This window comes from Abramis brama (assembly GCF_963993115.1).
Source record: "Abramis brama genome assembly, chromosome: 15".
Lineage (NCBI taxonomy): Eukaryota > Metazoa > Chordata > Actinopteri > Cypriniformes > Leuciscidae > Abramis > Abramis brama.
Window position 1 is genome coordinate 16529147 of NC_139977.1, and position 25748 is coordinate 16554894.

General features: G+C 37.5%; 1 protein-coding gene across 5 annotated transcripts; it reads left to right on the forward strand.

Annotated features, from left to right (window-relative positions):
- Positions 1 to 726: 726 nt before the first annotated feature.
- Positions 727 to 25520, forward strand: cxxc5a (CXXC finger protein 5a). Of its 5 annotated transcripts, none has more exons than XM_084138052.1 (3): positions 727 to 1268; positions 12509 to 13539; positions 24163 to 25520. In XM_084138052.1, exons 2-3 carry the CDS (start codon positions 12733 to 12735, stop codon positions 24202 to 24204), a joined length of 849 nt encoding a protein of 282 aa, XP_083994178.1. In that variant the 5' UTR covers positions 727 to 1268; positions 12509 to 12732; the 3' UTR covers positions 24205 to 25520. The 5 variants fall into 5 exon arrangements, with proteins under 5 accessions (XP_083994178.1, XP_083994175.1, XP_083994179.1 ...); XM_084138049.1 differs by having other exon boundaries at positions 759 to 1268; positions 24160 to 25520; XM_084138053.1 differs by having other exon boundaries at positions 981 to 1500.
- Positions 25521 to 25748: the final 228 nt, after the last annotated feature.

Here is a 25748-nt window from a genome sequence, read left to right on the forward strand (position 1 = left end):
ATATTGAATGGCATTGACAGTTATCATGGGTCATGATTACATTTACATCACATGACAACAAAATGTATTTTTGCATGTTGATTATATCACATTGACTGGCAAAATTGACACATTGACAAAATCACATCGATTTTGTGTTTTTAAAATATTAATAATGCAACAATGCTTAATGTAAAGAAATAGGCTAGGCCTACTATTAAAAGATTACATCAGACTACTTACAAGATTTTTCTTTTTTCAATTACAAAACCATACAAATCACAAATTATAAACATTTTAATCGTATAAGAGTTTTTTTTTTTTTTTTTTTTACTTTTGAAAAAAACATTTTTGAATAACCTCAGATCTGGACAAAAAGTCATTGACCCACAATGCAATAACATTAAAATGGCAGCTAATACGATGTTACTAGTCTAGTATCGCTGAAGAATTTGCTCTACCGATAGCCAGCTAAATCTTAATTCATGCAGAATATATTTTAATATTATATTATTTGCATAACAAAGTTTCAAAAAGTGCAAAACATGATTGAAACGTTTATACTTTATTATTCCATACTAATTTATTCCGTTAAATAATAAAAAGAAATTCTCGAAATGAAATCAAACAGTAGGATTACAAAGTCATGCAGCCACCACGTGCATCCTCTGACATTGTTTGATGGTAAATATGAATGTGTTGAATGGAAGTTCAGTCTTAAAGCGGTATGACGACATATCAACTTTTGCTCCTAGAGAGAAAAAAAAAATCACAGGCTGCACAGTGCAAAGGGAGACAGAGCCATCAACACTCTCCGTCCGTAACATTAACCCTCAGATCTTTCACGATGTACGCGCACATCGAGAAATACCCTACACGTTACGCTTCGACATTTAAAACGTCGCCAAAAAGAGGCGCTGCGTAACGCGAAATGTCTTTGTTAATCTGTGTGTTTTCCTCAGCGTCTCAGCGTCGTCGAAAGTCCAGTTCGGTTTTTACGTGAAGCTCCAAAAATCTATGAAATGTGTTTGCATGTTCTTCTGGATGTAGAGGTGGGATTGCGAGAATCGAAAGGTTGGTGAGCCCACACGCTCAGCTTCCCAGAAAGTACGTTTAGCAATAATTCTCTATTCTCTTCCTCACGCGCACGGCTCGGTCGAAGGCTACATGATTTCTGGAAGTGAAGAATAAGCTTTTTCTCCCTTCTTTTTGCCATCAATCTCAACGACAGGCTTGGAGAAGGGGCGCTCGGACAGTGGAAGCCCTCCCCTCTGCTCGGATCTGCCTTGGTAGGTGCGAATAAAAAAAGGGGCCAGTGTTTGCAAATATGCAGATACATAGAAAGGGGGGGAATCATACTTTGTTGAAGTCTGCTCAAAGTTGGGATGTCATCTTCCTAACGATCTTGTTGGCTGGGAGAACGGGAGAATGATTGTACCGTACATTGTCAGTCGTGCTGCTGCAGACCGTACACTGGCACCGCAGAGACCCAGGTTTCAGATCATTGAGTCTAGACAAAAGGTATTTTTGTGCTGCTTTAATGTCAAATTGAATTAAGATCCGACACATATTTCTAGCGACTGGACAATATTGACTCGTTGCAGCAGATATTTTGCTTTATTTTCTTATGGAAACACGATTACGCTTCCCAGCCCAGGAAGTATAATATTGCTTTAATTCTATAGAACGCAAGAATTACATTTAATTGACTGAATGTACAAACTGTAATCGTATTTAAATGCTATGGTGGGCTGCATAAACTTAACACTTTCTTGAATAAGTGCTAGTAAAATTATGATGCCGATGACGTTTATGATAGTTGCTCCAGCATGTAACGACAGGTGGTATTGTAGTTGATGATGCGTTATGTTATAGACGCGGAACTTTTGGTCTACCGGCAGCACACCTGTGCATTACTAAAACCCTGTGGTTGTTATTATGACGGTATGTTGTAAAATATAAAGGGTTTTTAAAATGTATTTTCAATTTGCTGTTTAGTCGCTCGTGAATTGTGGTGATTAGTGCAACTCATCGCGGTGGGATTAGGCAAAAATGTGCGCTTCATTGTTCACTGAGAGGACATTATCAGGATGTCGCCGCGGAGACTGAGAGCGCGCGGGGATTTACTGCTGCAGTCCGTCAGCGCGCGGCGCTCATGCACGCACTGTTTGTGTGATTGCCAGTCATTAACTTTCGCAATGACGCAAAGAGTTGGAGAAGTTTTCAAGCGCATTTAACTCTGAGCCATGCAAATGCTCAGGGCGCCGCTCGACAAAGTTCACATCTGGCTGAGCGAGCTCTGAAAACATGAATTATTGTCAACGTCCTCTGGATCTCGTGCGCAAGTGTGCTCGTGTGTGCTTGCGTGTGAGAGCGTGCGTGAGTGAGTGAGTGTGTGTGTAATCGTGAAGCGCTGTGAGGAAGAAAGACAGCGGCAGGGGGAGATAGGTGTGTGTGTGTGCGTGTCTTGTGGGAGATGTTACGTACCTGAATTGCTCGATATTAGCCTGGCTGCGTGACGTTGCGATGAAATCTGTTATTGTATTCTCCTCTCAGAGGCTTCAGCGCTTTAGTGGCATTAGATTATCCATTACTTCAAATTTGTCTTGGAAATTAATTTGACAAATGTTAGAAGTTTAGTGTTGTTGATTTGCTGACTGTTTTTTTTTTATTAAATAAAAAAAAACCCAGATAAACATTGTTAGAGAGATTTTATAAGGTTGTCAATTAAATTCCCATAATCGATCATTGTAATTAATGATCAATTAATCGATGAATCGTTAACCAATCTTAAATCGAAGCAGGGGGGCGCCACTAATGCCAGGGACACACAACGACTAGCTGAAACATTCTAAGACTGAACTGAACACACTTACAGACTTTTCAACGACTGAAGCAGATTTTAAACACCGCCTGAACGCAACTGTCTTGGTGGGTTTGGGCATGATACGTCAAGTATCAAATTTCATTCATAATCGGCCTTACAGTTGTTAAGTGTGTCCCTGGCTTAAGGGGCTGTTTACAGGACACCGTTTTCAACTAAATACTTAAAACTTTTTATGGCCGTTTGTTTACACAACAACGGCGTTCATCATTAATCATTATCATCCTTAATATATACTCTGAAATATAAAATGTATAACTTCTCTGCATTGGTGATTAGTGATATTTGTGACTGAATTATATATATTAATAAATAAATTATATATATATTAATAAATAAATTATATATATATATATATATATATATATATATATATATATATATATATAAAAAATATTTATTTATTTAAAAAAAAAAATTAACTAGAGATGCACCGATGTATCTGTGTATACTGTTTGTGAAGAAAATGCATGAACTTAGTTAATGAGACAATAATGCATTAAAAGTAAAAAAAAAAAAAAAAAAATAGCAACATAAAAGCATTTTGACCCTTTGAATTATCCGTAGTTCAAGCCAGGTTTGTCAGGTCTGCAGTTTTTCCCTACACCAAACATTATTTTGATAAATCTTTTCTTCCACTTTAATGCAAGTTACCGGAACGAATTATGTCTCATGTAATCGCTCAATAAGTGTTTAAACCGCGGAAAGACGTCAATAAAACAGCTTGTGATCAATATATCATATAACGTTGCATCTACCTCAGGAAAGTTATCCAATGTTCCCAGTACGTTAGTTAGCTATCAAAAAACACTGGTTATTTACTGTTAGTTATGCATGTATGCTTGAATACATTTTATGAAAACTACTTTACCCCATTCAAGCAGACAAACATTTCAGTTTTTGAGTGTAATTATTATTTCTGAAACTATACCAGTTGAATATAATAGGTCTGTTGTTAATTTTAACCTCTAATATTATAGTAATGTACCAAATGAGATATATAGTATGTAGGATGTAGTATGTAGGATATATGAGATGTATAGTTTACAGCATTAGTTGGGAGAGATTTTTTGTCCTTAAGAAAATCAAACTATCGGTATATCGGCAGATATCCTTCTGAATAATTGGCTATCGTATCAGCAGAGAAATTGAGTATTGGTGCATCTCTATTTAAAGTGTAAAACTCATGTTCACTGCAGGATTGTAGGGTTGGTATTCAATAGGGGGAGGACCAATTAGTCGCGTGTTTGTCCCTAGGGAGGAGGCACGAGTTCTCTTTACAAACCGCTTCACATGACATATTACCATTAGAGGCCTTGCAAACGTAAATGCATACATTTTGTCAGTTAACATAAATGTTTAAACACATACTGAATGTTTCTTCCAATTAATGAATTAATAATATAAAATTAATGTCAATGTGTGTTAAGTTATTGTAGTTACTGACAGTTATAATGTCAAACTGTCACAATAATTGCTAAACACGGCAAATGGAAATGAGAGGAGAAACTGTCTGTGATTTAAAGACTTTAAGGATTTACAGGAAGCAAAGTTTAATATTTCCAAACAATCTTCTCAAATTCCTGTTTGGGTGCAGTAATTAGCCATTACTAGACTTCCTTCCTTTTAATGTAGCGATATCAGTCATAAAATTCTCCAGACACATCTTTATGTAGCTATTATCCTGTGCTTTAGTACATTAATGATTCTGCTGAATATGTGTGTAGCAGCTATCATAGCCGCACTACTTCTATACTTTTTGACACGCAGGGTATTGCAGTTTTCCAAATCAAAATTATCATATTTATTTAAAACACTTTGTTGTTTTTTTACCTTTGGCACCTAGAAATTACTATTATTTTGAGAGAGGGAAGATGAAGCCTACAATTGTTGTTCTGTTCCATCGTATAATTGTTGTGCGACTAATTGGTTCAATTGATCAGAACATTAGCAGTTTTTCACTCTCAAACTTTAACAGTATGAGCTCCGAAAGTATTAGCATCTGAATTAATTGGTCATATCCTGTAATATGATACCATTAACAACATTGATTCTGTGTCACAAAAGTGGCCTAGTTAGTATTCACACAACAACCACAAATAATGCTATTTGCTAACATCAACGCTCTAACTGTCATTATAGCTGAACAAAAAAAAAAAAGCACTAATTTCTTTTTCTCTCAACTTTGAGTGCTTTTCCATGCTGTCTGGTCGGTGTTGCCTTTTCCTGTTCAGCTGTAAGTTTCTTGACCTCTCAACCTCTGTTTGAAAACGAATCCTCTCTTGTCAGTCCAATTCACCAAGGTCGTTGCTCATAATTTCCCTTTGATCAAAGCATATTATCCTCAGAGGCTAATATCTTACATTTGTGACACATTGGACTTGAAACAAAATAGGATATTGTAGTTTGCGTAACCTAATGACAGCTTTAGGAAAGAGCTATTTATATTCCATACTCACTTCTGTTTTTAGATCATATGAGGTAATGTTGCCGTTTGCCGTTACAGCACAGTCCCATTTTGTCCTTTGTTACCCCTAACCAGTCAAACATTATTGATTATGAAGAGTAAAGCGGCTCTCTAAATCACTGGAGAGCTGAATTGATCAAACTGGTGTATATTGGCCATCTCTGACACCAAGTTATTACATATTACTTTCAGTTTAAGGATGGAACAAAAATGTGCTTATTGCATTTATATCTGCATTTTGTGTGAAACGACTGACAGAAGCAACCAATGACCAGCTGAACCATGTGACAGATGAGATCGGATGAACTTGTCTTCATCTTGTCAGAGAAGACTGACAGGACATTTTGTCGATCACTTCTAATTAGGGATGCTCCGTTTCAGCCAATAAACAAGACTTTTTAAAGTTATCATTATTTGTCTGATTAGTAAAAATGCTAATATACAGTATATATATGACAATAAATGATCATGGGAACCCACATTACCATACTAAAAGTTGGCATACCTAATTAAAAAAAGTTTACTCAGAGCCTGTAAGATTCTTTATGGAAACTTGTTTCCGCCACTGGATAAAAAAAATAAAAAAGGTAGTCTGGCATAGCCAGACCTTCAGACTGACTGTAGAAGGTCTGGACTCCATGGCACCTTTCATTGGCCAATGACCACCCAGAGGCCATCTGACTGACATGTAAAGCAACCAATCACAGTTCGTTTTGTACCGCGTCATGTTTATGGGTGTGAAAATGTAACGTCGATGTCCTTACAATAACTGACCGGCATGTAAAACTCTTGAATATTTTGAAAGAGTCTATGCCGCGAACTGAACAAACTTTTGAAATCCTTTTGAAAATCTAGCGTTAAGTTGATCCTGATAAGCGCTCATTGTCACAGTTGTAAACACGACAGCTTTTCTCTTCCATGAGGGGGTTTGGCATCACGGCATCTTTGTTTCCAGGCAGACCGTTAAAGAACGTGACACACACATCTCCCGGACATAGGCTACTGTAGGCCTAGAATTCAACCAATCAGATGACGACTTCGAAAATGTTTCAAGTTAAAGGTACAATATGTAAGATTTTTGCATTAAAATATCCCAAAATCTCAAGGCCAGTGTTATATATTTTGTTAAGTTGATTACTTACAATATCCCAAATGTTTCCAACTATTTTTAAATCGTGAGAAAATTGCGATTTTAACCAAGGAAACGGGGCGTTAGAGCAGGGGTGAGCAGGGGTGAGCTGGGAGTCGCCAGTCAATTGCGTCATATCCGCGTTACCCTCAGTTTCCGCTCGTACTGCGTGGAGTCCTGGACAAATGCGGAAGTTGTAGTTGTAGCGTCTATCAAGCAACAAACGTTAGCTTGTTTCGTGCAGTCCTTATGGAACACAATTATTCTTTACCGATTGCAGCTGGTCCTGTCGACAAAGCATGCTTAATTTTATATTTTCCAAATGTAGCATTCGGTAATAGTTATGTTTATGTAAGGAAAGTATTGCTTTAGGTTTGTGTTTAGTTTATTGACATTGTTTATCACGTCTGGTGTTTATGGCCATGTAAATAAATATAGCATGTGTTATACATAAAGATTAATCAGTATTTTGGCAAATGATGTGGGTATGTTCGAATGTACTTTTACAACAATTGTTTAGAACACGTAAAACTGCGCAGCGTTATCATAACAATGAATTCGACAAATACAGTAACATCTATGATAACCAATTTAGTATTAAACCTTACTTGTCTTGCTGTTAATTCATTTTAGTGAAATAAAAGTGTGATACGGTTCAAGAGTCAGGAAGGAAGAAGACAGGGGTCGGCGTGACTGGGACTCGTACTTTATTAAAATAATACAAAACAAACAAAAGTCGCGCACAACGCGCATTCACCGTGGCAACCGCAACGGCACAAAACAGTTCAAAAATGAGAGCTCGGATCCACCGGTTTTCTTTCTCTGCGTCCAATTTTCTCTCCAGTCTCTCGTACGAGTCCTCAGTCTCTCTCTCTCTCTCTACGCCAATAATACTGCAATAAGACACAGGTGTTCGTCATTTGCACTTGACCTACTTACTTTTTGCTCGTCTCGTTTCTCTCTCTCCCGTTACAGACCGCGCTGAACCACGCCCCCCTCGCCACAAAAAGCATGTCGTTAAACGCAACATTTATAAAAATAGAACTTAGCCTCATCCATGAACATGATTTTTCGATTCCCATCTGACTGATTTACATCCACGGTGGAGTTGAAAACAACAGTTCCCATCATTCCACGCTCCTTCACATCTTCATCAAGCTATGCCGTTGTTGTTGTTTGGAATGTAGCGCCCTCTAGCGCCAGAAAATGTTGCATATTGTACCTTTAAGTGTGTCATATGCATCAGACTTTCAGCCAGCGGTCCGTGCGGCTGAGACTATAAAAAAAGTATTTGCGACTTTTTATCTTACAATTCAGACTTTTTGTTCTCGCAATTGCAACTTTTTTCCCCGAGAATTGTAATATAAACCCGAAATTTGCGAGTTATAATTTCAGAATTGCTTGATATAAAATCGCAATTGAGTGTTATAAAGTCAGAATTTCGTCAGTCTTTTTTTCCTCAGAATTGGACTTTATAACTCTCAATTGCGAGTTTATACCTCACAATTCTAGCTTCTTTCCTCAGTATTGTGAAATGTAAACTTGCAACGTCAGAATTGCGAGAAAAAATTATAAGTGCAATTGCAAGTTTATATATCAGAATTCTGACATTATAACTCACAATTTTGAGTTTATATCTCACAATTCTGAGAAAAGAAGTGTGAGATAAACAGTAACAATTATTTTTGGCAGAAACAATTTTTTAATTTTTTTTTTATATTGTTTTATGTTTTACATAGGCATATACTGTATAATTTATTTTCTATAATTTTTATAAGAAAGATTGCTTTCTGCAGTTGCGCTATTTTTTAAAATTAAAAGCAATTTTCTATGTGAAGTTTGTCATAGACATTTGGACTTTTAAGGTGAGCATTTTTTTGTATTTAGTCTCACAAAAGGTAGAATGATATATAATATCTGCGCATACTGTATATATTTTAGGCTATCAGTCGGATAAAGTTCAAACATTGTGCATCCATATTTATTTATGTGGCGTTACACTGAGTAACCTCGCCTATTGTGAAAGATCATTGGTCCAAAATTTAGCTTCACAGGTAAACATGAAATATGTTCTCTAGTGTCACATCATACAGCAGTTTTGAGTTCAGTGTGGAAAGAGACAAATTTGCTGATTATTTTAAGTCCTTACTATTATATATTCAAGCATACTGGTCATTGAAACAGTATAGCTAGTGAGCAGCAATTATATGTGGCAGGAAAAAAAAATGATACTGTCAAGGAGGAATGAAGGAAATGTTGCAATGACAATCAGTTGACTTAATTTGAAAAATCTGTGAGTTAATTAGACAAAAATGTTGGAAGAGCGTGAAAGTGCTTGTGTTTGACAGAATGTGGGAGTTACACATTTGTAGATGGATGAGTTGATAAAATCAGATGGTCTGAGGAGGCATGATTTGACGCGAGTCCTCAGTGAATACTGTGCAGAGAAGCCGGAAGATAGTTTAACTTAAAGGTGGACCTGATGTTGAAGAGGTTACAATGATTGACAGGAACCGGTGTGGAGGCAGCGACAGACAAATTGACTTATTTCAGCTTTTACGAGACATCAGCAAACACAGGTCATATGTTACAGGAGCAGATGGGGGGGGATGCACAAGACAACAAACTACAGAGAACTGACAATGCGCTTAGTAACCATCATACACTGTATTTGCATTTTTGTATTTACTGTTAGATCAATGGTATCATATATCGCCTAAAGCATCCGGCTCACAGGGAAGCTCTGTGACTGAATTTACTCCTAACAGGGAAAAAACGTCTCAAAACAGGAGGAAGCAAATCGATTAATTTATGTCCAGTGGGCTTATTTGCCAAGTCATTTTGTGGGCCCATTTCCATCACCCTAATGGTTACTTTGGGAACAGTAATTAAGCAAGTAGTGCTAACATTGAGCCACCTGTCCCTTGCCTTTTTCTTACCCCATCTGACTGGCCACGCTGCCTTTTTCACACACGTTGTCATTCTTAACAAGACTTTTCAGAACTTTGCACTGTTATAGGCTTAGTAAGATGTTTTAATGTTTTTGAAACAATATCTTATGCTCACCAAGGCTGCATTTATTTGATCAAAAATGGAGTAAAAACTTTTTCAATACATACAAACTGTTTTCTATTTCAATATATTTTAAAATGCAATTTAATTCTGTGATGGAAAAGCCGAATTTTCAGCCGTCTTAGTCCACGTCCTTCAGAAATCATTCTTATATGCTGGTTTGGTTATTCTGAAGAAACATTTCTTATTATTATCAATGTTGAAAACAGATGTGCTGCTTTATATTTTTGTGGAAACTGTGATACAGTTTTTTGCAGGATTCTTTGATGAATAGAATGTTATAAAAAGCACTATTACTATTAACTAGGACTTTTGCCTCAATAAACCCCTAATTACTGCTTGTTAATAGTAAGGTAGTTGTTAAGTTTACTTATTGGGTAGTAGAAGGTAAAATATGGTCATGCAGAATAAGGCATTAATATGTGTTTTATAAGTATTAAATGACAGCCAATATCCTAGTAATATGCATGCTAATAAGCAACTAGTTAATAGTGAGAATTGGAGCCTAAACTAAAGTTTTGCCCAAATGTCTTTACTATCACATTTGATCAATTTGATGCATCCTTGCTATTTAAAAACTTTAGAATGGTAGTGTACACTGATCTAGGATTACAACATATCATAACATAGAAACAAAACAATAATGCAGATAGGAGTGCATATCATGGGGACAGACTACAACACGCTGTTAGGATAACACTTGGTGTGTGGCGGTGTGTGGCCAACTGTTGGCTTGGTGCAGCAACCATAAGAGTGGAACGGATTTGAGATGTGCCATATTGCCATTCCAAGTCAGGATAAAAGAGAAACCACGGGCTGTCCATCGCAAGCTAGCATGGTCCGTTAGAGACATGTTTTTCTCCTTAGCTTTGGATGGGAAGTGAGTCATTGCTGCTAATACTGAATAAAAACGCTGCTATGTAATTTCAGTGCTTTTGGGACGTGAAGGTCGGGTGCTTCCATAGTCCCAGCAAGAGATGTGTGCGGCAGGGAAGGTTTGGCAGGCGTGAGGTAAGGCAGCCTGGTGCAGTGTGGCCCCTGGTTTGAGAAGGAGAACGAGAGAGAGAGAGAGAGAGAGCAAAAGAGAGAAAGAGGCTGGCTGTGGTCCGCTGGCGCCACAGACCCCTGAGCTGGGGAGAATGCGGGGGCTGCGCTCCTGCCTTTGAAGCTTTACCTCCCACTAATTCTGGCCTTCCAATTTCCACACACTGCGTAGATCCCCTCCACCACCCCTCATCCTCTCCTCTCTCCCTCCCTGTCCCTTTGTTTCCCTTATAAGGACTGGCCCGGCCATTTCCTCAGCTTTTCTCAGTGGGGTTGTGTGTGGGTGTTTGTGGATGTCTCTGTTGTGGACAGGGGGCCAGCCAATAAAAAAACAAGTTGAGTTTTTGCTGTTTGGATTCTGTAAAATTCTGTGTCCGGACGTTTAACAACGTTCTGTCATGTTTCATATTTCACAGTGTGATTGACAACAGGTCTCTTTGTGTTATGTTACAAAATCTTGAAGTAATTTTCTGTAAGATTTTAAACATTATTAAGTGTTAAAAAATTACTTTGCGCCATCTTAAACTACTTTAATGCATTTGAATTATTCGGGGATAAACACTCTAGGATATAATTAGGCCATCAGGGATTGATGGGGTTGACAGTGTTACAGAATTTTTTTTATTTTTTTTTGACATTACAAATATTAATATGACATTTTAAGATGGGCTTCTACTCTCAAATGTACCAAAACACAAGCTATCGTGCTAAAAAAAAAAAAAAAAGAGGAGACATTAATTGTCCTTGGAAAGTTCCCTTCTTGAAAGGAAGAAGAGTTTTTTGGGGGGATTTATGAAATGGTTTAAAAGACACAACAATTATGGTAACAGGGATGAAGTATAACATGGGAACTAATACTATACAGAGAGAGAGAAGAAAAACAAAATAGTTTTTTTTTATTTCTGTTTTTATTTGTTTTTATCAGAAATGTGGATATAAGAAGTGGGGTCTTGCAGAAAAAGAAAGTAATTATTATAATTTTTTTGTCTGTTTAGAGAAATATCTAAATTAGCACATAGTAAAAGAAGTAATTTAACAATAGATAGCTGATGTCATCATTTAGGGACACAAATGGCACCTGTTTTGTAGAATGACCTCTTTAACAAGTGTAGTATCTACCTGTATATGTGATTAGAGATTGTTTAGGTTATCGATTAAGCAAAAATAAAGTGGCAGTGAAATATGTAGCAGATGTACACATATGAATGCCTACAAAAAAAATGTATACATATGGGACAGTATAATGCCCTGCCTGCACCCTTCAGAGTACTTGTGCTCGGCCCTTCAAAATGAGTACATACTACATAGTTTTAACCCTGTACTCCCACTCTTACTGCAGTGAATAAAGGAACAGACAGGTGATCAGGTTTGTGCTTGCCCAGCTGACCTTTTAAAAGTTATCTAAATGACTTCATTCATTAGAAGTTTGACTTGCACTTGCCAAAGACATATTAATTTATTTTCACAAAAGTTGATGTTATTCATTTTCTATAACACATACGCTGATAAAGTTAATGGGTTCAAGTTTACTGTACAGTATGTTGCACCGTCTTCAGTCTCATGTCATCTTTTACAGAAGCAGTGAGTCTCGCTTTTCTTAAAAGCTAATTGTGAAAATGATTTCATGGTTTTGTTTTTTGCTTTTTTATTATTCAGGGTGCTTTTTATCACATCGTCTGGCTGTCCTACTGTTCATTTCTGTCTCATTTTTGCTTTTACTCCTTCTAAATAGCGTTTGAAGATAAATGTACATATTGATTTCTCAGGCACAGTAGGGGCATCGGTACAGCACTCAATAAAATGTTGGAGCCATGCGAAAGAAAGGTTCTCACTGTTCACAGCCACTGCTTTTTTTGTTGTCAAGGTCTCTTTTAAACATCAGACCGCTTTCAACATCTTTCCGTCTCTCTCTCCTTCTGTCTTTGTGTCTTAGTTTACAGGTTGCCGGCGGAAAGATGTGGATGAGGGCTGAAGTCTAGAGCTGAGGGCATCGGAGTCTGCCTGCCATTGGCCGGCCATTTCGCCCGTTACGGGGAGGCTCCACCCTCACCTGGGAACTGAACGGATCTCGAACGCTGCCTGGCTCCTCCCTCGGCAGCCCCCGTCCCCTCCCCAACCCCGCCCCCCCCTCCCGAGCTCACACCCCGGGGCTGGACCATGTCTGGCAGGCAGCCGGAGGGTAGCCGGACACCCAAGGCCCAGGACCAGGACACGGACCAGGACTGCGGGGAGGACAGCCCCGTCATCGAACGCCGCAACCGGAGCGGCATCATCAGCGAGCCCCTCAGCAAGAGCCTGAAGAGGTCTCGCACCCTCTCGCAGTACACCGCCGCATGCCCCCAGACCGCCAACGGACTGAAACACAACGGCCAGGCAAAGAGCCACGCGGCCAAGCCCCAGCCCGCCCAGCAGCAGCCGCAGCAGCCTTCCGCCTCGGCCTTGGTGTCGAGCAAGCTGGACCGGACCCTGGAGCAGGTGTTGGAGGGACAGAACGGCCTGTTGCACTTTGCCCAGGCAGCTGCGCTGCTAAAGCGGGCGGGCATGGAGCACATGCTGCTGCCAGGGGGAATGGGAGTGGGCGTGGGCGCGGGCGAGGTTGGGACGGTCGACCTGGAGGGGGCGTCGGTGGCCGATGCGGTCGGGGGTCACACAGACTTCCCGTACGGCGTGGGCGGCGGTTTCCCCTTCAACCCGGGGCTCTTCATCATGACGCCAGCCGGAGTCTTCCTGGCTGACAGCGCACTGCACATGGCCGGCTTGACGGAGTACCCAGTGCAAAGCGAGCTAGCCTCCGCGATTAGCTCCGGGAAGAAGAAAAGGAAACGCTGTGGGATGTGTCCACCTTGCCGGCGCAGGATTAACTGCGAGCAGTGCAGCAGTTGCCGGAACCGCAAGACGGGCCACCAGATCTGCAAGTTCCGCAAGTGCGAGGAGCTCAAGAAGAAACCGTCTGCTGCACTGGAGGTAAACGATACTGAGACTCTGTGAGCTTTATTAATTCCTTTGCTTGTGTGCACTAACATTACAGAGGGATTGTTTTGTGGCCAGAAAGCATAATAACATTTGTTGCTTCAAATTCGGGTGAACTTTGTACTCAATGGTGGTGTTGAGAGAGCCTCTGCTGAGGGTTAGGCTGGGAGATGAGACTTTGGGGTGACAGGTGGCACTGACAGTAGTGGGGGAGGGAGATACGGCCAGACATGCACCATGGGGTTTGTTCTAATCTGCCCCCCACTGCGGCATCACGTCACTCTTCCCACATCATGCCTCTGTGACACTACTAGGACACTCCTAAGAGACATGACGCCCTCCGGTGTGGCTGCTTTTATAGGTCCCTGCGTTCATTAGACCGGTTTTACAGAGAGATGCTGATTTTGTTAAGATCAAGAATCGTAGTGAGTTTCTTCAACCCGCTAGTATGTTTGAGGATGTAGCGGTGGGCATGATGTGGACGTATTTGTGTATGTGTTTTTATGTAATCCATCTGGCTATAGGGCTATAGTCATCTGGAGCACCAGGTGTCAGTGACGAACAGCCCACCCCCTACTCTCTCTCATCAGTTGGGGCTGATGGTCCTCCAAACTTATTACAGAGTGTCCAAATGTCAATAGTGTTTGAATTATGGCAGACGAATTTGGCGGATTATTTATTTTGAAGTCATCATGAAATTAAAATGAACCCCATTTACTTAATGCACATGGGCTCATTGTGAATGATCAGTGCATGCTATTCCAGAGAAAATGGGAACACTTTACACTACTGTTTGATTTATTAACGTTATTTAATGCATTTGGTATAATGAACTAACAATAAACAACAATTTTACAGCATACAATGTTAATTTATAAATATTAGTGCTGTCAAATCGATTAATCACAACTAATTGATTCTAAAATAAAAGTTTGTGTTTATATAATATATGTGTGTATATATATATATATATATATATATGTATATATGTATATGTATATATATGTATATATATATATATATATATATATATATATGTATATGTATATGTATATGTATATATATATATATATATATATATATATATATATACATATATATGTGTGTGTGTTCACGTGTCTGTCTGTTTGTATACACACACACACACACACACACATACACACCCCTACATGTGTTTGTGTGTGCACACAAATACACACATATAAATATAATAGTATATATACACACATATGTTATATAAGCACAAACTTATATGTTATATAAGTGATTCATCGATTTGACAGCACTAATAAATATACTATTGTTCATTGTTAACAATGTTTGTGTATGTAAAAAATGTATTAGCAAATGTAAAAAAAAAATTACATTAACCTTGATTTTTAAATAAATGCTATAAACAGTAAACATATTTTTCATTGTTAGTTCATATTAGCAATTGCATTAATTAGTGTTTACTTAATGAACCTCATTGTAAAGTGTTTCACGTTTGACACTTTTTAAATTTTGTCTCTTATGCTCACCAAGGCTTCGTTTATCAAAAGTACAGTAAAAAGTAAAACCAGCAATATTGTGAAATATTACACTTTAAAATAACTTTTTTTCTAATTTAAAATATCATTCACATGATCCTTCAGAAATCATTCTAACATGCTGATTTGGTGCCCAAGAAACATTTCGTATTATTGAAAACAGTTAGTGGTGCTTTACATTTTTGTGGAAATCATGATACATTTTTTGATTCTTTGATGAATAGAAAGTTCAAAAGAACAGCATTTATTTGAAATATAAATCTTTTTGTAACATAATAAATATATTTACAGTCAAATTTTGAGAAACTTTGTGTCCTTGCTGAAAAAAGTATTTGTATACTTCAAAAGAAAAACTCTTACTGACACCAAACTGTTGAATAGTGGTGTTTTTGCATAGTTTTAGCAGTTTTCATTTTGGCTTTTCATGATCGCAGTGGATGAAATCGAGTGTTCTTCATGAATATCCTGTTTCACTGACATTACAAGTGAAATGGGTTGTGAACAGCATTTCAGATATACTTTAATTTTAACGTATTAATAGAAGCACAACACAAAGCTTTACATTAACATATTAATATTTCACTGTTTTCACCGCTCTTATTGGTACCAAGATAGTTTGCTGGTCTCCACCTGGAAATTAAGTTTTTTTTTAATATATATATATATATATTTAATTAACAATTCTGATATAAAAGTTCATAAGCATTCTTAAATATATCAGTAGTTTAACAAGAATTGATCGGTTGAGACTCCTGAACTGGACTTTCCTATAAAAAACATCTATTCATTTGTATCTCCAGTTATTATAATTTTTCTCTCTTCACGTTCTCATGTTTGATGTTTCTGTGCCTTAATATGTATTTGGCTCTTTTTGGTTAAAAAAGGGACAAGTGATTAAATTAGTTCAAAGGTAGTCATGCCTCCTTTCTGATTACAGACCCATCATTGAAACACCTTTCGTAAGATAAGAAAAATAACGGCCGGGTGATGCTGTGTCACTAACGTTTCAGTCATTAAAAATGGTTTGATAATTCCACGGCACGTCGTCTGCTTCCCCAGCTGTCCAGTCAGTGTGGAGTCAAACAAGGTCACGTCTGATGGCGTCTCAGGGAGCCCCTGTGATTAAAATGTGTCTAAAACATAAAGCGCTGCCGGTTTATGGTTTCTTAAATAGATATTAATTTGAGCGCCTTCCATGATGGGAATAGTTTTGCACTAAGCGTCTGAGATGTGCTACACCTGCTGTTTTATTGCTACTAGACGGAGTTGAAACAGAACTGTGGAAACCAAATCAAGCACAACGTATTGATCCGTGTTTCTTTTTTGAAAGTGAATTTTGTGAAGTGAAGTTAAATTGGTAGTTGTTTTGTGTTGTTGGCCGTAGAGTATTGCTACGTTAGAGCCTTTTGGCTAGTTTTACATGTTTGCTAAAAAGGAAATGTGTTAAAGTCTGATTGTTTACATTTTGTAGACCAGGTCATCATACTGTATATAATACAAAATACAGTAACATATTGATTCATGCTGCTTTTTTGAAAGTGAATTTGTGAATACGAATTAAATAACTAGCTTTTGTGTTGTTGGCTATAAAAATCACTCTTCACTTTGCTAGTTTTGCATGCTTGATAAATAGAAAAATATGAACAATTAAAGTCTAATTGTTTGAAATTTGTGTAGTTTCTACACACTTTTGTACACAAATCCACTACAAAACATACTGAGAAATCTAAAAATCAGGATTTCGGTTTATCAGTGTAATGCTTTTGATAGTATTGGCACTGTTTTGGACAGAATTTATACTTATACCCAGCAAAAATAACACTGGTTCTGATAAGAGAATAACTTGTCCTGCATGAATCTATTTAGTGAAGACCAAGTTTGTCTAGCTGGTTAAGTAAGTTAAGAAGCCTGGTTGGGACACCAGTGCACCAGCATTACATGATGATCATCAACATACAAATATGTTTTGTTTGCTGTTGAACTGGCGTTCCCACCAGACTTGTTAACTAGCTTAACCGGCAGATTTACCTGGTCAGTGAGTCTTTCACCAGTACAATTTTGCCATTTTGAATCCCATCATCATGAATTTGATCATGAAATCCAGTTTACCAGCATCTTAACTAACTTAACCAGCAAGACTAACTTTTCCAATCAGCTTAATTCAGGCTGACCAGTTTGACCTGTAAGGTTTATTGTCTCATTAGCATTAATTACAACATGGAATCAATCTACAGTATTAGTATGTGAGTCTTAACTAGCTTAACCAGACTAGACTAACTTGGTCAACCATCTTCATGCAGGCTGACCAGTTTCACCAGTAAAGTCTTATCATTTAGACCGCTTTGCATCTCATCACCATTAATTAAAACATGAAATCCTATCCATCAGCATGGGATTCATTACTAATTTAACCAACAAGACTATTTTGCTTAGCCAGCTTCATGCAGGTAGACCAGTTTCACCAGTAACGTTTCCCAGTTTAGACCACTTAACAACATCTCATCACCATTAATTAGAATATGGAGTCCTGTCAATCAGCATGCGATTCTAAACTAACTTTATCAGCAAGACTACAAGCCAACAAGCTTCATGCAGGCAGACTAGTTGCACCAGTAAAGTTTTGTTGTATAGACTGCTTATCATCTCATCACCATCAAAAAGTAGATGGCGTCTTATCTATCAGCATGGGAGTCTTAACTAGCTTAACCAGCAATACTTGGTGTGTATACGGTAAAGTAACTGCATGTGCTTTGTGTGTGTGTTTAAGAAGGTACAGACAGGGAGTGATCTTGCAGTACTGGGTGTTTTGCAGCTTTCACGGTGCATTGCTGGCATCTCAGAGAGAGCCATAAAAACAGAGGGGAGAGTGAGGGGGGAGGTAGTGTGCAGACCGTCAAGGCCTTTGCCACCTCACACCTCACTGACTGGAGATGTGGGGAATTATTTTAGGAAGCCTGCGTCTGAATGGAAATAAAAGAAGCACGGGAGAATTAGGAGCTTGAGGCTCGTCGGACTAACGTTCACGTTCACTCCAAGATCTCAGAGCTGTGTGTGTGACTGTGTGACTGCTTGCTTATTTCTGATGTGGTAATGCACGTAAATGGGATTGCTTGTTAGTGTTTGTTAGGTATTGAAGTATTTGTGAGGATACTGCGAGAAATTGTTCTTGCATTAAAAATGCTGTTCTTACATATCTTATATAGTTCTGTCAGTGTGTTTATATATACATTTTTAAACTTTTTCTTCTGCATATGAATGTTAGCTTCTAGCACTGAAAGATTTTTTTTCGGGGTGTGTGTGTGTGTGTGTGTGGGGGGGGGGGGTGTTGCCCACTCATCAGATGGTCAGGATGGAAGTCAGCTGACTGACCAGCTTAAACCTGTAATGTCTTTTTTTATCAGCACAAGGTTGCGTTTGTGGACAAAAATGGTTAAAAAAAAGAAGAAAATGAATAATTAAGATAAAATAGACTAACTATTTATTTATTATAAAGTTACAAAAAGTTTGCTTTAAGGTTAATCTGTAGTATACTGTTAAAAGTGGTGACACATTAAAAAGATCTAATCCTAACAATGACTTTCAGTAGTGTAATCGGTAACACTTTACAATAAAGTTCATTAGTTAACATTAGTTAATATATTAACTAACATGAACTAACAATGAGAAATACATCTGTTACTGTATTTGTTAATCTTTGTTAATGTTAGTTATTAAAAATACATTCATTCATTGTTTGTTCATGTTATTTCACATTACATTAACTAATGTTAACAAGATTTTAATAATGTATTAGTAAATGTTGAAACTAACATATATGCTGTATATATATATATATATATATATGCTTAATAAATGCTGTATACATGCAGGTAATTATTAGTTCATGCTAACTAATAGTTAAACTAATTGTAAAGTGTTACTCTGTAATCTAATGTAGTCAAGTTTATTTAACTGCATTCAGTAATAGCCTAATATTTTTTACTCAAATAAATACACTTATTAATTCAATTGATACCAGCACAATTTTTACCTGACAATTATAAATTAGCTTTATGGGACAAATGTGTACCCAGAAGTGAGCTAAACCTGACCAGATCTCCCAAAACCTCCTTTTGGGGATGTCCTCATTTGTAAAAACAGTATAAAAGTAAATAACGTTTTTTGTTGTTGTTTTTTTAATGTAGAATGTTACTGTTAGGGTTAGTTTTAGGGTGTGTATTTATAACTAGCTTTATATATAAACCATAGATGTCTATGCAATGTCATTTACATAGCAAAGTAAATTTGTGTCTTTGTCTGTGTCTGTCTGTAAGTGTTTGTGTCTCATGACAGTCTCATTAAAGAGTGAAGGGTTGATTTGAGATGATTGTGATATCAGTGCTCTGAAAGAGGGAGATGGTCTCGCCTCGTCTTGGTATGCGCACACAGAGAGAAGCTGTCACCCTGCACCACTATCTGACACCCCGACACACACACATTCACACACTCACTCACACACACAGCGAAGGTATACATGACCACAGGGCTGCATTCCGCACACACATAAAGACATGGAAACAACAGGCAGATTTTTGGCTTTCTGAAAAAGGGTCCAAAAGGGTCAAAACACTGCACAAGAAATTCAACAAAACAGTATATGTATATTAAATACACTGTAAAAAATGTGCATTTTACTTAACTTAAAAAAGTGAGGAAACACACTTCATGCATAAAAAAAAAAAAAAAAAAAAAAAAAAGTTATGTGGAATTGTCAAGTTAACATAACTTAATTTTTTTCAATTACGCATGAAGTTTATTAACTTAATAAATTTAAGGCAATGGGTTTCCTTTTTTAAGTTAAGTCAACTGATCACTTTTTAAAGTGTAAGGTAATGCTTTTGTTATATATATATTTGAGTGAAATAATCTTTTTTAATAATGAAAGACACTTTGATGGAATAATATAAATTTAACCTTCAATCCGCAATTTTTAGCTCAGGCTATCGAACGGAAACATTGAAACTGCTCTCTTGTCCCCTCAGGTCAGTAATACAGCGCCAGTGTATCACTGACCTGTGAAAACTGAACCCTCAGCAGATTGGAGCATAGAACTTATTCATAGGAAAATCAATAAACACAGATTAAGTTGGTGGATCTTTTGGTTGACACCTTCAGGAATGATGACCTTGGAAGCGCATGCTACAGAGGGTTAAAGGTTGTGGGTCAGGCGGCATAATGGTCGTCTGTGAGCTAGGCTTCTGAAAGAGGATTGGGCGTTAGGGTCACAAGCTAAAGGTCACAACCAGAGAATTCTCAGGGGCTCGTGTGCAAGAAACACCCACAGTGTTGAGTTTGAATTTCACTTGTGGATATAGTATGTGGTCGGCTCTTTGCATTGTTTCGAAATGAGTGTTTACTCAAATGTAGGTCTCAAAATTAAGCATGAGCAGGAAATGCAACTTATAACAAAGAGAATATTTAGCTCATCTCAACATTATGGACTTTTTGAGCAAGTATCAGATTTTTGGCTACACTTTACAATGAGGTATCTTTTGTTAACATTAGTTAATGTATTAACTAACATTAACCAACAGTGAGCAATATATTCGTACAGTATTTATTAACTTTTTTAATGTTAGTTATGTTCATGTTAAGGTTAGTACACAGTGCATTAACTATATTAACTTTTAATCTTAAAAATGTATTAGTTAATGTATAGATTAACATTAACATTGTTTGTTCATGTTAACTAATGTAATAAACTAAAATTAGCTAATAAAATCTTATTGTAAAGTGTTACTAGATTTTTCCACATTTTACCACAAATATGATAAATAAATATTTTTAGTAACTTTTTTTTTTTTTTTGTCAGAAAAAAGTGATTATGTATTTTATTATCAGTTAGAAATAACTATAATGTAACTCCATGGCAAATATAAACCGATTCAAAACCGGAAAATTATGGAATTTGATTTCATGTTGTTTATCATTCAAAAGTTACTAAATTGATTGCATTAAATTGATGAAAAAAAGTGGCAGTTAAGACATTTATAATGTTACAAAATTTTATTTCAGATAAATGCTGGTCTTTTGAACTTTCTATTCATCAAAGAATTCTGAAAAAATGTATCATGGTTTCCACAAAAAATATTAAACAGCACAACTGTTTTCAACATCGCTAATAGATTTTTTTTTATCACCAAATCTGCATATTAGGATGATTTCCGAAGGATCATGTGACACTGAAGACTGGAGTAATGATGCTGAAAATTCAGCTTTGCCATGTTTCAAACCATCTATTTTGTATCTCAGAAAGCTTCAGTGAGGTTAAATTACTACCAATATCACTTGCTGTAACACTCAAATAAGTATAAAGATATATAGCACATAAATACTGGGCAATATAGTGCATTTATAACTATGTTTACTAATATACTTTTGTATTGAATGAAACTTAGCCCATCTTCGTTTCGAGCTTGTTGCAATGTATTCTGGGATTGTCTTCTCCATAAAGAAAACTTGGTCACACTCTGTATTAGGTGTCTTTAACTACTATGTACTTATTGTGTCCATGTTGATTTGCTATTGAGGTGGGATACAAGTAATAGGGACAGGTTTAGTGTTATGGGTAAGTTTAAGGGGTAAGGAAAAGGTCAACAGTGATGTAATTACAGAAATTAATTGCATATGTAATTATATGCAGGCAATTTTAAAATATAAGTGCAATGTAAAAACATGTATGTACACACTAAGTGCATTGTATCAAATTATTAATATAAATGTTAGTACATGGTAGTTAAGGGCACCTAATATAACATGCCTTGCATTTTGGTGTCTGACATGCTATATTCTTACTCAGCCACAAGAGGTTATTGTATTTACAAAATAAGGATCACACACCCTCCAAAGTAAAGAAAATGACTTCTAAAAATATGTTGTCTCCTCCAAGAAATACTTGAAATACTCCGGCATCCTTGATTTATAACATGATATTAGGAAGTGCTAAACCCATTAAAGTGTTCAGAGTTAACATCTGCCCAGCTGTTGTCGTGGGAACACTCTAGTTTAGTGCCTTAAGTCTGGCCCATATATTTCTATGTGTTTGAGTGTTTAAACATTTTCTGTCTTAGTTTGTCTCATTGAGGAACACTTGAATGATATTGAGTGTGAGTGTGTGGGCTGGTGCACATGTGATCATGTGAGCGGGGATGTTGTTTGGCGCCCATGGCTTGGACTATTGCTGGCGAACGTGTGAGATTCTGTGCCGCAGTAGCATTGCACTGTTGGGGGGGCTGGGGGGGAACTACGTCTGTCCTGCAATGTCTGAGCTTCAGCCCCCTTCAACTTTAACGTCGCCTCACAAGGCTTCTTGCTTTTCCTCAGCTGGCCCGTTCTCGGTGCCCACCTGAGTCCCGCTGCAGATGCCAAACCGACAGACGTGCAGCACAGAAAGAATACAGAGAGACAGTGAGATATAAAGAGGCCATAGCGAGAGCAGTGTGGTGGGTGCTCGACGTGACTGCGTGGTGTCTAAATAATGAATGTGGCGTATCGGGTTTCACGTGGAGCCAGGGCCATGGCCCATGGCTGGAGAGGAGGAGGGGGCAGGAAAGACAGAACAGGGAAGGAAAGGGGGAGAAGAAGGAATTAGATGAATCACACTGCCTCAGAGGAGAGCAAAAGGATGTGAGACAACCAATGTCTGTGTATTTCTGTATTTTCAACTGGAACTATTTTCTGATAGCAGACATGTTGAATTAAACAACATAATTTTGTTAATTTGAAGACTTGCCGAAAGCTTGTCCTGTGTCGATGTAATTTCTATCAAAACAGGAAGTTTAAGCAGGATATATCGAAGACCTCCTTTAGTTAGGCTTCCCTGCATCCAAATATGCATACTTCCCTAGGAGAAAACCAGTATTTGAAGAGAGTATGTCTGAATTAGTAGTATTCCTAAAATAGTAGGCGAAAAATACTTGATGGCCTCCAGTGGACACACAGTGGCACATCCAGTGGACACTTTACTATCCCATGAGGCGACAAGAGAGGATTTGTGAAAGGCACAACTGACTCTGTAGGTCACATGACAAAGAGTGAAAACATAGCAGATATAGTATGTCCAGATTTTGTTCATATACACACTTTTGTACTATTATAGATTGACTTTAAGTTGCAAAGTTTGTACCTACTAAGTATGCGATTTCTGAAGCACCCTGTGAGACACAATGCTAGTCAGATGCAGATGGTATTAGGAGGCGGGGCATTTCGTTCTAGAGAGCATTTGATTGGACAAAAATCTGTGTAGTGTAGGATGAGTCATCAGTATTTTTGCATGCGAGTATACCAGTGTGTCCAGTGCCTAGTTCTTGTTTTGTCTAGTTGTGTCCATGATGTGCAAATAACATTACGGAAAGAAGTTACACGAGGGCAGTCTTACACAAGAATAGTCAAAAGTGGAGCCTGAGAAATAAGAAAATACTGGGGGCTCGTCCGGGATATTCCTAAGAAAGGCGGGACCGAAAATCATCTGACTTCATTAATCGTCATCAATATATTTGTTCCATTATCTTAAAAGAGAAAGCTGATGCTGTGTCTGAAATCGCGTACTATCTGAGTAGGTACTACATTTGAATTTACTTCACGACCTCTTATAGTATGAATATGGGTAGTATGAATGAAGTTCGGATGTACTACATCCACAATGTTGTTATTGTCACATGACCTACCAGAAGTTGCGTTGTGTTGCTTCAATGCCATTCATAAAGTGCACATTTTAGAATCTCGGTGCAAGTAGTAAGTCATCTGGAGACTTTCTGCCTACGGTTTTTCGAACATATTACTGTTTTGGCATACTGTTTTTTTTCACATACTAAAGAGTAGGGAAGTATTCAATTTCTGAAACAGCGCAAGTTTCTTATGCATATATCGTACACTAGCATATAGTTGGCTTCAAAAATAACACATGGACTAAAGGCCACAAAACGCTAATTCTTTCCCCAGGGTCTTTAACATATCTACGTCTGTATGTGTTTTTCATCCAAACCGCACTCTACTAAATGCACCCCATTTCTGCCCCCTCCCCCATTTCTCTTTCTCTTTCTCTAAGAAGGTAATGCTGCCGACGGGCGCGGCGTTCCGGTGGTTCCAGTAGGACTGTGACCTTTGACCTCCACCCAAAGCTCTGCCATCAAGTGCAATGCCAACTCTCGCTTGGATCATCTCGGGCACCAACACTGGCTGACAAAAAAAACTATGTGAAAAAAAAGAGAAATACAAGACAAATATAGAAAAAAACTTCATCACAAGATACAGAACAATAAAACAACAATACAAAAGAATCAAACGAGTAATGGATGCACCTACTTATTCCTTGAACCAAAAATTAAACATAAATAAAAATATCTATGGCAACTTTCATTCCCTTTTATATGTTTCCATTTTGGTACCTTTTTGTCCCTTTTCCAGCAGATTTTTTCTGTGGCTTAGACATGGAACTGTTCATTGACAAACAGAAATGGCGGACTCAGTGTGGACAATCAACAAAATTTCTGTGTTTGGTGTTAATGTTGTTCACGTGTGGAAAGATACAGTACTTGTGTAGAGAATGTAAATTTTACGGCTATATTTTAAAATTAGTGGCTAATGGCAAGCACTATTGTAATTTAGGACCATTGTTCTTACTGAAAAACTGTATTTTATGATTGTTTCTTTTTTTAGTTTGATTTCAATTTATAGTTTCAAAAACTGAGCATTGTTTGTCTTTCAAGGGAAAAGTAAATATTCCAAAATCTACAAATCCAGTTTTCTGAATAAACAAATATGCATCATCAAAAACCCTAATCTGATGACAACGTAATTGGAAGATAACATTTTCATTGTTTATGTAGCGTTGTTACTACTGGATGCTCCAAACTTTAAATATTTCAGTTTGTTTTACTGTATACTGGCAGCCTTTTGTTATATTATGTCAGATTACATCATATCATGTCACGTAACATCACGTGGAATCACGTTCCACGTGATGTTACGTTATATTACGGATCGTCACATTATTGTTCTCAGTGTAAAAGTCTGAATTTTTACAGAGCCCTCCACAGCACTTGCTTGGCTCAATCAAACGCACTGAACGATTTAACTTTTGTTTTGTTTCGTTTTGTTTTCATGACATTGCCGGTAGCTACATCTTTTTAAAAAAAAGCAGCAATGTTTGTATTGGATTAGAACTATGGACTGGTTTTGTGAATAAAAACAAATGCATGTATTTGTGTCGAAAATTTACAGCTCTGACGTCTGTCTATTTGCATGTTTTTTAAGAAACCGCTACAAACGTAAAAAAAAAAAAAATTATAACAATATGGAAATGTTCGCAGAATCTAGGTTGTTCCCTTTTCCATTCAAACAGTCAAAATAAAAAGCAATGGGACAAGATATGTCATATTGAGATGCGATAAATATGTTTTATCAAGAGTCTTTGATTTCTTCATCTTCTTCTATGATGTGATGTCTGAAACACTTTGCAGTATAACAATGACAATGTACTGCTGGGTTTAGCTGTGGCCCACTTATCTTAATATCACTTGCATTCCTTCGTACGGTACAGTCTGACATTTAAAGGTAAAAAACACAATTAAAAGACAATGAATTATTGATACTCAGCCAACGTCTCTGACCGACAGTCTGTGAAAGCTAATCAGG